Source organism: Ranitomeya variabilis, chromosome 6, assembly GCF_051348905.1.
Source record: "Ranitomeya variabilis isolate aRanVar5 chromosome 6, aRanVar5.hap1, whole genome shotgun sequence".
Taxonomy (NCBI): Eukaryota; Metazoa; Chordata; class Amphibia; order Anura; family Dendrobatidae; genus Ranitomeya; species Ranitomeya variabilis.
The window spans coordinates 442,598,558-442,610,709 of NC_135237.1; the positions used below are offsets into that span (position 1 = coordinate 442,598,558).

At 40.5% G+C, this 12,152-nt stretch overlaps 1 protein-coding gene across 5 annotated transcripts in view; it reads right to left on the bottom strand.

Annotated features, from left to right (window-relative positions):
- Positions 1-2,009: 2,009 nt before the first annotated feature.
- The window catches only part of NOL4 (nucleolar protein 4), a 458,727-nt gene continuing 448,584 nt past the window's right edge, over positions 2,010-12,152 (bottom strand). For 3 of the 5 annotated variants that reach the window (XM_077270425.1, XM_077270424.1, XM_077270426.1), the window contains one exon: positions 3,672-5,464. In XM_077270425.1, the coding sequence (XP_077126540.1) occupies positions 5,268-5,464 (197 nt within the window). In that variant the 3' untranslated portion in view covers positions 3,672-5,267. Of the gene's footprint in view, positions 3,311-3,671; positions 5,465-12,152 lie in introns of those variants that run through there. The other 2 variants (XR_013217024.1, XR_013217025.1) reach the window with 1 other exon arrangement.

Below are 12,152 nucleotides of genomic sequence, written 5' to 3' on the forward strand. Positions count from 1 at the left end.
TTTAATCCCTTTTGTTTTGTAATCGTTCTGTACATACTATAATTGTCTCATCTTGTAATATCATTTTTATACCTTTTATAAACACTGCCTATTTTTTCTTTTTGGAGCAAACGTTATAATATTTACTAGCTGCGTTTTCCTTGCTCTAAAACGTACCCCAACATCCTCTGAAGTAAATTATGCTACTGATTGGGTTGGCTCCTGACCCGCTATCATAGGAATAGGAGCTGGTGGCAGCAGATCGTACTGAGCTTGTTGGGTATAGCTGGTAGTGACGGGCAGCATTTGATAATTATAGTTCCTGCCTGAGCGGGAGTAGTTATATCGCCCTCGCTGCAGAGTGCCCAATAGCCAGTACATGACCGGGCAGCCTTTCTGGCGACTACTTATTCTAGGAGTAGTTCCCTGACAGACCTTAGGGTAATGGGGGGCACCAGAGAGCTGCAAGTTCCAAACAGGAACTGGGAAGTGGGATATAAATAAATCCCTGAAGAAAGAACTGGGGCAACCAAACACCCCCGGTTCATGACAACGGCCCAAAACATGACTCCGTCATCTCCTTGCTGTCGTTGCAATCTTGATGGTACATGGTGGCCATCCACCAACCATCCACTACTCCATCCATCTGGACCATCCAGTGTTGCACGACACTCATCAGTAAACAAGATTGTTTTAAAATTGGTATTCATGTATGTCTGGGCCCGCCACAATTTCTGCTCGTGAAAACTGTTTAAGGGTGGCTGAATAGTAGGTTCATGCACAACTACAAGCGCCTGGATGATCCCACACAACCTTAGTTTCACTGAGCCACAGCTATTTTACAAAGAAGGATGAGCAAACATTTCAGCCTCTATATGTGCAAAGCGGGTAGAGACTTGCAGTAGTGATTGCAGCAAAAAGTGGTCCTACAAAGTATTGACTCCGGAGGGCTATATACAAATTCATGTAACATGAAAAAATGTGGTAAACTTCACGGAGTCTGAATATTTTTTTTTAAAAGTCACTGTATTTAAATAAATCATCTCTGTGTCCCAGGAGCTTAGCCGTGTCCCACCACATTTTCTTCCTTATCTTGTGACTGGCTGTAAGACAACTGGCTGCAGCATCAGCCTCCTTCCTCTGTCCTTACTGCAATAAGACATAAAAAGTGTACAGCTCCTCCTTCCTTTGCTAAGCCCCAACCCACAATCCTCTACCAACTGAAAATATAAGAGCTGGGAACAAAATTAGTCCTCATGTTCTCTGTAAGATTTTTACAATACAGGAACCTGACGAAATTTCTGAAGACTGACAAAATGTCTAGTACTTTGATTTGATATTTCCCATTTATCTTTCGGTTCATTGTGCCTTTAAATGGGGTTTTCCATCTTTGGGGACTTTTCTTTTTATTTAAATGTATGCATAAATGTTTTGCAATTGGGTTTCATCAAAAATATTGAACCGTTTTTCCTTACAGGTTCTTTTTTCCCCTGTAAATTCAACTTTGATGTATTCTGTGGCCGTAAAACAGCTGAGATGAGCTCAGAAAATACAGATAAGAGTTACAAACTTTCCTTCAGACTGTCGTAAAAGGCTGACTGATGGAGTCTCACTTAACTCATTCCTCAGACAGCAATACACAGTGCAACACAAAGGCTATACAAGGCAAATGGTGCAAAATTTTGTAATGAAAACCAATTGCAAAAAATGATTTTTGGACTCAAATACATGCATTTAAGTTAATAAAAAAGTTACCCCCAGAGGCGGACAACCCCCTTAACTCAAAATTTTCAAATGACATGTCTGCCAGAGGGTTTTCTAAGCCAGAGAAAACTTTTAACAACATCTATGAAGAGAAAGGAAATAAACAGGAACAAATAATGATTATGCTCCACAAGTTGTCGTCTATTCTGTAATGTAGACTTGTGGATCTTAGTTACTACAGATTAATATCTAATTTCTTTTAAATCTGTTTCCAAAATTATTACTAATGTTTCAGATATTTTTCACATAAATAATTATACACAATTGAAAAGAAATTACACATAAATCAATTTATTTATCCAAACAAAACAGAGGAAATGTCAGCCCTCAAATCTTTGATTTTTTTTTTTCACTGAAATCTGTGGATCTGGTTCCACAACTTAAAGTTGTTTTGTGTAATAATAATGTACAATATATTAAAAATATTCATAATTCAATAGTTTTTTCACATTATATTTCACAAACAGTATCACAAAAGTTTTCCTTAAGTAAGCAACAATGATTCTAGAAACACTCAAAAAAGCATAGCAATGCCCACAGTTACAAGAAAAAGTGCACATTACCTAGTCACAATCACAGTCAGTCTATATAAAACAGGTATGTTTATGTACAAAATATCATCACTGATGCCTTAAACTCATTGTCAAAAATTGAATTACATTTTTACATGAAATAAGGCAAATTCAGGAATGCACAAGGGACGTGATATTTAACAAAAGCTAAACAACTAAACATATCATACTGTGCAAAGAACAAAAGTACTTTCTACGGCTAAAGTGAAAATCATGATTCAGTGCACAAAGAAACACTAATAAGGTGTAGCCCACATTGTAAAATAAGGATCTAGAGAGGTTGGAATTTTCTGTTTATTTTTACAGATTATTTTTATTTTTTTGTACAGGTTTGGGTCTTGTAGGAGGTTATAATTCACATACTGTACGTGGAAAAAAAACTAAACTATTTTCACCCCTTCTTTTTTGGAGAGTGGTTAGCAGTATAGGAGTCTGCATGGCAGTGTGCTGCTAACCCCTCTGGCAGCTAAAAGGGTTAACCCCGCTGGGTGCAGAAAGGATGAGGCTTTTACACTCCCAGTGGGTCTGTAAAAAATATCTGCTTAAAATGAAAAATACACACCAGAGTGCAAATTATCAGATTGTCACTTGCAACCTCTTAAGTATTTAGTCATTAATATCCAACCTCCGAGAGAAGAACGTGTACACGTTAAGAGCAGCAAAATCATGTGTTAATAACAGGGTAGAGACATAGGTTCCCTGGGACGGGTCATATAGAGAGCTAGTAATTGGCGGACTCTATTCCCACAATGCGTGACCTGACAATGGTGCCCGGGGGAATCCTGCTACATGGACTGGATGGACCATTGTTATGTTGCTGAGGAATACTTCACACTTAAGTCTCACCGACAATAAATAAAAAATAGATTTGTAAACATATATAGTAATTCAGTAGTTTTGCCACCTCCAGTTGTCTTATAGATGTCCATCAGTCACACTTTAAAGGGAACCTGTCACATCCTAAAACGCTGTTGACCTGCAGATATGGGGTTAATCTGCAGGCTAATAGAGTTCTAAAGCTGTGTGGCCACTGCACTGAAAGTCCGGCTTCTGGGAGAAAATGAACTTTATTCCTCCTGGCAGCCTCGGGCTTTCAGTCATAGAGGCACAGCCGGCACAGCTTAAGTCGCTGCTCATTACAAAGTGACAAAGAAGAAGAAAACAAACAGCCATAAAGTCCCATAAAAATAGATATTTATTGAACATCATTAAAACACCAAGCAGAAAAAGGTAATACAATACAGGGGATAGACATGCGTCCCTAGCGGCCAGGCCCGTTATCTATGGCCGCTAGGGACGCAAGTCTCTCCCCTGTATTGTATTACCTTTTTCTGCTTGGTGTTTTAATGATGTTCAATAAATATCTATTTTTTATGGGACTTTGTGGCTATTTGTTTTCTTCTTCTTTGTCCTAATTATGTTTGGCAGCTGGTCCCCATATGTCCTTACAGCGTATTGGTTACCTATGGGTTTTTGTTACATTGATTATTTACATCTACTGAATATGCTGGCTTCAATATTGTTTTGTTTCATTACAAAGTGAGCGGCAGCAGTAGCTACATCCCCGACACTGACTGACAGCCAGCTCTCTGCTGATAAATGGCTGTCAGTCATTGCTGGGTTGTGGTTAATGCTGCCGATCACTGTATTTGGAGCAGTGACTAAAGCCGGGCCGGCTGCGCCTCAATAACTGAAAGCCTGAGGCTGCTGGGAGGAATAAAGTTCATTTCCTCCAAGTGCAGTGTCCACACATCTTTAGAACGCTATTAACCTGCAGATTAACCCCATATCTGCAGGTTAATAAGTGTTTTGAGATATGGCAGGTTCACTTTAAGCTGCATGGTCAATGTAGGATGGTGTCGTCTTGCCAGAGTTGTGTCTAGACACCACAAACCCTTTGAACAACTTTTTTATGAGGCAGTAACATCTCTTATGTAGCTTCCATCCAGAATGTTGAGAACCTGCAGCCTAAAGTATGCTGACGAGAGTTCTCCGTAGGCTCTTCAAAATGTTCTACTACTCCTAGAATAGTCTCTAATCTACTAAATGTAACATTTTATGAATTCTCTTTTTCTAATGGAAAACTATGTCTTTATGCCGTAAGTACGTTTTCAACATATTGATATCTTATCTCTTACTATCAGCATTTCCATTTACTCTCTCCATTAGGTTCCACCACAGAAGCTTTTGGGACTTTGACCTACTCTAACAGAAACATTAAAATGAAAAAACTTCTTAACACATATAACATATCACTCGAGAATGGCTTTATTTGGACCTGCACTGAGGTATATATTCCTCAATCCAGTGACCCCATTGTGGAAGTTTGAATAATGTAAAGTGTCGGGCGCTGTGCGTTCTTTTTTTTTAAAGAAATCAAAAATCTAAAGACCTGCGGGAAACTGAGGTGGAAAAGAAATTCTTAATTCACTTGTAGGGAATGTGAAAACATCATAGAAATGAAAATGTCTGCATGAAAAAAATGACCATATAAAAATCACATTATTTAAAAAATATGCAATCCTTCCTTAAATGTTCTATCATGAGTGTATGTTGGCATTTTGTCCTGCTATGTCGTGTAGCTTAGCTTCCAGAGTCAGTAGAACATTCCACTAATATTGCACTTGGAAATAATTTAACAACTTAGTGTCTTGCTTTTGCTCCACTGCTTTGCATGACTTAATGATCTACAGCCACATATGCAATATTTAAACTGACACACTGAGAACAAAAAGCTGGACACATCAAAGACCTGCAGAATGTCAGAGGTCTCGAGTTCACCGGCAGCACCTTAACATCACTTCATGGATTGAAAACAGTGTGGCATTATGGTAATTATCTCCTCTATTCATCAGTGCGGTAACCAGACGGGTCCACTCTGGCATATACATTGTCAGCATGTCGTTAGTGGAACTCCAGCATTAAACCAGGCCAGGGAAGAGGTTGTGTGACTCAGTTCTGCTGTAAGATCAGGTTTTCTAGTTCATCTGCAGAACGTAACAAAAATGCTGCTGATTCCCGGTAGCCGGCCACTAGCTGTCTGACTGCGTTAATTTCAGTAGGGTTTAGCTGAGGTCTGGAGCTTGTGTTGCTGGATGAAGTGGAGGTAGTCGCTAACTGCCTCTTCATGCTCAGGTCCGTTGGCCCTGCTGAAGACAAATCAAATTAAAAGAACATCAGTATCGCAGACATGTAGTTCCCATACTGTACGCTGCACCGCCAGGCATAGTCATCTGTACACATTAGTCACATGTCATTGAAACTGCTCACAATGAACCACTAATGGTTTTCAAGAGCAGAAAATTCAGAATAATATGTAAAGGGCATTCATTTGCTCGTAAGTAAAGGAAGACTGAAGCGTATAAGGAATGTGCAAAATTAATAGATTAGACAGTCACAGTAGTCGCCAAGCGACTTCTTGTGTTCCTCTAAAGCAGGAAGTTATTGAAGCTTAGCACTGGTACATGAGTTGCCTTACCGACACTTCCTTTATGTGAAATCCCCTATCACCATTAATAGCCACTTTCATAAAGGCATGCAGTCCGAAAATAGGACAAGACAGTAGTTTCACATGCACTATAAATCCATCAAGTACAGCCACAACTATGGGGAAATCAAGCTGTAGCCAAGGACTTAACAATAGGAGATGCAGCAGTCGTGGTTGCATTAACAACTGACAGAATCAGAAAGAAGGGTATGTGCACACATTAAGTACTTGGAGCAGAAATTTTGACAGTAAAAATGCTGTATAAGATAGGCGTGTTTTTGCCCTGGTTTTGATGCATTTTTTACATTAGTATGAGTGAAATCTGCATCAAAAACGCTAAAAGAATTGACTCTATGTAGATTTTAAGCGAGCCTGTCAGCAGGTTTGCTAAGTAAACTAGAGACACTGTCAGGTTGGAAGTGTTAAACTGATTAAAATGATACCTGGGGTGAAGAAATCCATCTTGTGGTTCTTGTGTAATCAGTGTTAGAAGTTTTCAGTTATTGAGATGCTTATGCTCTGGGGTGGGTTTTTCTTCCTGCTCTAAGCCAGAGAAACCAAGAAGAGACCTACCCACAGGTCGCCCTAAAGCACATCTCTATCTCTCTCTCGGTCGCTATGATGAAGAACATGTTTGTGCTTCGGGGAGGCCTCTGGGCAGGTCTTTCTTTGGTTTGTCTGGCTTACAGCAGGAATATAAGACTCTGCCTACAGTCCCGCCCCGGATCACAGGCATATCATTAACTGAAAACTTCTAACACTGGTTACACAAGAACCACAAGATGGATTTCTTCACCTCATGCATTATTTTAATCAGTATAACAGTGGCAACATGACAATGCCTGTAGTTTACTTAGCAAATTCCTGCTGACAGGTTCTCATTAAATCTACACCTAATCTGCAAGTCAAGAAAAAGTAACGTGTGCATGAGATTTCAGGATTCTCATTCACGTTGCTGGCATCAGAAAACAAATATGCACAGAAAAAAACGTGACAAATCTGCAACATGTGCACAGGCCCCCTAAAGGTCCCACCAGTATAATAAATGAAGCATGATAATAGGGTGGTCAGACTGCATCTAAGGCCGGGGTCACACTTGTGAGTGCAATGTGAGAAACGCATGCGAGTCTCTCGCATCAATACCTGGCACTGCCGCCGACACTCGGGACCGGAGTGTTCAGCTGCATAGAAATACATGCAGCCGCACGCTCCGGTCCCGAGTGCCGGCGGCAATGCCGGGTATTGACGCGCTAGTTTCTCACATTGCACTCGCAAACGTGACCCCGGCCTAAGTGCCCCCTCCAGTAGGCATATATGCCTGAGAAGTATTAGGATAGAGCACACGTTATAGTATATGGCCCTGTCGTTCCATGCACCCGAATCCCGTTTTGGGGGGATTGGTCGGACGCAAGCCCCAGTGGGAGCATTGAATGTGGGCAAAAATACAATGTGAAAGCACCCTTAAAGCCAGAGTCAGAATGGCAAATGTTGCATACTTTGGCTTAGATACATTGTAGCAATCCCATCTGGAAAAGCTGTTGTGACTGTAAGACTATGTGCACACGTTGTGGATTTTATGTGTTTTTGCTGCGAAAAAGCATACACAAGACAGTCCATTGAATTCAATGGGATTTCGCAATGCTGTGCTAATGCTGCGTATTTTTCAGCGGCGGAATCGCATTGCGCAGCATGCTCATTCTTAGTGTGGAATTGCAGCGATTCCGCACACAAAGGAATGCACTGATCTGCTTACTTCCCGCATGAGGATATGCCCACCATGCGCAAAGTAAGCGGATCATGTGCGGATGGTACCCAGGTGTGAAGGGGAGGAGACTCTCCTCCTGGCCTTGGGTACCCTATCCCTGTTTAAAAAAATAATTAAAATAAAAAATAGTTATATACTCACCTTCTGGCGGCTCCCGGATCCAGCCCAGGCCTTAACGATGCTCCCGGCAGCTCCCGTTCCCACTGATGCTTTGCGACAATGACCTGTGATGACGTAGCGGTCTCGCGTGATGCTACGTCATCTGGGGTCATTGTTGCGAGGCATCACTGGGAACAGGAGTTGCCGGGAGCATCGCGAGGAGCGGGAAGGCTGCGGGGGCCCCCGGAAGGTGAGAATATCATGATTTGTTGTTTTTTTTTTCAATTATTTTTAACATGATATCTTTTTACTATTGATGCTGCATAGGCAGCATCAATAGTAAAAAGTTGGTCACACTTGTCAAACACTATGCTTGGAAAACACTAGCATTCTGAAAGCTAATTACGCTTGCAAAACGCAAGTGTTTAGCTGGAAAACGCATGCCAATTCCGCATGCGTTTTACCCGTGGCAGGGAGTTGCGGAATTGCAACGAAAATTTCAGCAGCAATTCAGCAATGTGTGCACATAGCCTAAGAACTGTTCGGAAATTGAGAGAGTGCTCAGTGTCCCCACAGACACCAGCAGGACAATGCAATACATGACTTTATGACATTACTGTGTCTGTAGCACTGCTATGCTTATGCTCTCCCTGCTTCACGATGGAAATCATCTGAAGTCCAGGTATGCCATTGCCTGCAGCTGACCCATACATACAATGGTTTAACTCCACGTCGGTGCACTGTGTGCTGCCCTCTGAACCTTTAGCTGGGTTCTGAGAAACACTTAAACCACCTGCAGCATCCATTATTCTGATTTCCTTGCAGCAGGTCATTAAACTTTCATGTCTTTGTTGCCAGTGATCGCACTTCTCCTGTAGCAGATGGGACAAACATTTAGGCCTGTATTATCTTTCACTGCTTCTTCTTAGAAACAATACAAGAAAGACCATTTTGACCCACCTGACATAGGATACAGATTTTTTAATAAAAATATGAAGTAAGAATACTACTGTAATTAGTTAACATTTCTCATGAATAAGAACCATATAATGTATTTCACCGCAAAGGCTCCATCAGAATCTGCATGTATAGAGATATTCCACTACAGAAGCAAAGCTGCTCAGTGAGTATACTTTCTTACATACTAAGTCTGGCTTCTTAACCAGTATACTTCCTTACATACTGAGAGTTAATAAAGAGCATAGAGAGCTTAAATAGCCTAATATTATATGGTTATCTAACAATAAATTCCAATACTTGTTTAGCCAAAAGTACAAAATCAATTTATTTATCAAAAGAATCACATAAACCAGACAATAATAGTGTAAGCAAAATCCATATCCAAATTACATCTTATAAAAACAGGCGAGCAACAGTACAATCATGGAGCAAATGGATAGGCATACAGTATCAAAGGGTGAGTACTATGGGGAGACCAAAGAATAGGGTCTTAAACTGTAAACCATACATTGTCATGTACTATAATGTAGCATAATAACATATAAGTCTGCCCCCTGAGGAAGCCATAGCGAAACACGCGTCATGGTCCCGATGCAACGTGAGGTCCTTCACATTTTATTTATATGTGTCAACATTATCTGTTGGAATTTCAATGATGATTCTCTGCTCATTTATACACTTCTGTCTACATACTGATTAGGTTATAAATGAAAAGACTTGGTATTAATTGAGCACATAATTATCACCTCTATTCCCATCTCAGGAATTTTTGTAGGGGGACTACGTTATACTACATTATAGCACACGACCATGTATGATGTGGTTTACATTTTAAGACCCTATTCTTTGGGCTCCCTTCCCTCTCCCTTCGATACTGTATGCCTATCCATTTGCTCCATGGTTGTACTGTTGCCCGCCTGTTTTTATAAGATGTAATTAGCTACAGTTGTGCTCAAAAGTTTACATACCCCGGCAGAATTTTTGCTTTCTTGGCCCTTTTTCAGAGAATATGAATGATAACACCAAAACCTTTTCTCCACTCATGGTTAGTGGTTGGGTGAAGCTATTTATTGTCAAACTAGTGTGTTTTCTCTTGTTAAATCATAATGACAATCCAAAACATCCAAATGACCCTGATCAAAAGGTCACATACCCTGGTGATTTTGGCCTGATAACATGCACAGAAGTTGAAACAAATGGGTTTGAATGGCTACTAAAGGTAACATCCTCACCTGTGACCTGTCTGCATGTAATCAGTGTGTGTGCATAAAAGCTGAGTTAGTTTCTGGGATCCAGACAGATCTTGCATCTTTCATCCAGCCACTGACGTTTCTGGATTGTGAGTCATGGGGAAAGCAAAAGAATTGTCAAGGGATCTACGGGAAAAGGTAGTTGAACTGTATAAGACAGGGAAGAGATACACAAAAGATATCCAAGGAATTGATAATGCCAGTAAGCAGCATTCAAACTGTGATTAACAAATGGAAAATCAGGGGCTCTAATCATATTCTGCAGTGTTTTACACACATTATCATTACTGCCCCCATTGGGGCTCACAATCTAATTCCTCTATCAGTATGTCTTTGGAAAGTGAGAGGAAACTGGAGAACCCAGGGGGAAACCTACACAAACACTGGGAAGAACATACAAACTTCTCGTAAATGTTGCATTTGGTGCGACTTCAACCCAGGACCCCAGCGCAGCAAAGCAACAGTGTTAGGGTATGTTTCCACGTTCAGGATTGCATCAGGATTTGACGCAGGTAAAATCTGCACCAAATCTGCACCTGAGGTCACCTGCGTTTTTTCATGGTTTTTTTTTATGCGTTTTCATGCGTTGTGTTTGTTTTTGTAAGCTCAATAAAGATATACAAAAAAAATGGTGATGTCATTTCTGTCCAACCTCTTCATTTACATACTTCATTGAAGAATAATGTTTACACACAGACAGATGATAGATAACAGATAGATGATAGATAGACAGATCAATCGTAACTATGTATCGTATCTATCGTATCTATTATCTATCTATAAATATATCTATCGATACATATATCTATAGATAGCTAGATAGATATATCGATAGATAGATAATAGATAGATACGATAGATAGATAAATAGATATGATAGATACATGTTGCATGTTGTATGTTGCATGACGCACGTCGCATGTTGCATGTCACATGTTGTATGTCGAATGTCGCATGTTGTATGTTGCATGTCACATGTGCATGTTGTATGTTGCATGCTGCATGTCACATGTAGCATGTTGTATGTTGCATGTCACATGTAGCATGTTATATGTTGCATGTTGCATGTTGTATGTTGCATGCTGCATGTCACATGTAGCATGTTGTATGTTGCACGCCGCATGTTGTATGTCACATGTTGTATGTTGCATGTCACATGTACCATGTTGTATGTTCCATGTTGCATGTCACATGTTGTATGTCGCATGTTGTATGTCACATGTGCATGTTGTATGTTGCATGCTGCATGTCACATGTAGCATGTTGTATGTTGCATGTTGTATATTGCATGTCACATGTAGCATGTTGTATGTTGCACGCCGCATGTTGTATGTCACATGTCACATGTTGTATGTTGCATGTCACATGAACCATGTTGTATGTTGCATGTTGCATGTACCATGTCGTATGTTCCATGTTGCATGTCACATGTTGTATGTTGCATGTCATATGTAGCAGGTTGTATGTTGCATGTCATATGTAGCATGTTGTATGTTGCATGTTGTATGTTGCATGTCACATGTAGCATGTTGTATGTTGCACGCCGCATGTTGTATGTCATATGTTGTATGTTGCATGTCACATGTACCATGTTGTATGTTCCATGTTGCATGTCACATGTTGCATGTCACATGTAGCATGTTGTATGTCGAATGTCGCATGTTGTATGTTGCATGTCACATGTAGCATGTTGTATGTTGCATGTCGCATGTTGTATGTTGCATGCTGCATGTCACATGTAGCATGTTGTATGTTGCATGTCACATGTAGCATGTTGTATGTTGCACGCCACATGTTGTATGTCACATGTTGTATGTTGCATGTCACATGTACCATGTTGTATGTCTCATGTTGCATTTCACATGTCACATGTACCATGTCGTATGTTCCATGTTGCATGTCACATGTTGTATGTTTCATGTCGCATGTTGGATGTTGCATGGTGTATATTGCATGTTGTGTGTTGCATGTCGCATGTTGCATGTCGTATGTTGCATGTCGTATGGTGTATGTTGGATATTGCATGGTGTATGGTGTATATTGCATGTTGTATGGTATATGCTGCATGTTGTATGGTGTATGTTCAATGTTGTGTGTTGCATGGTGTATGGTGCATGTCGTATGTTGCATGGTGTATGTTGTATGGTGTATGTTGTGTGTTGTATGTGCACACAGTCTAGACGAGTCCAGCCTGCTATATCTGGATGCCTGACATCCAGATGTAGCAGAGCCTGTAGATGATCGCCAGAGATAACTCTCCAGCGATCACCTACACT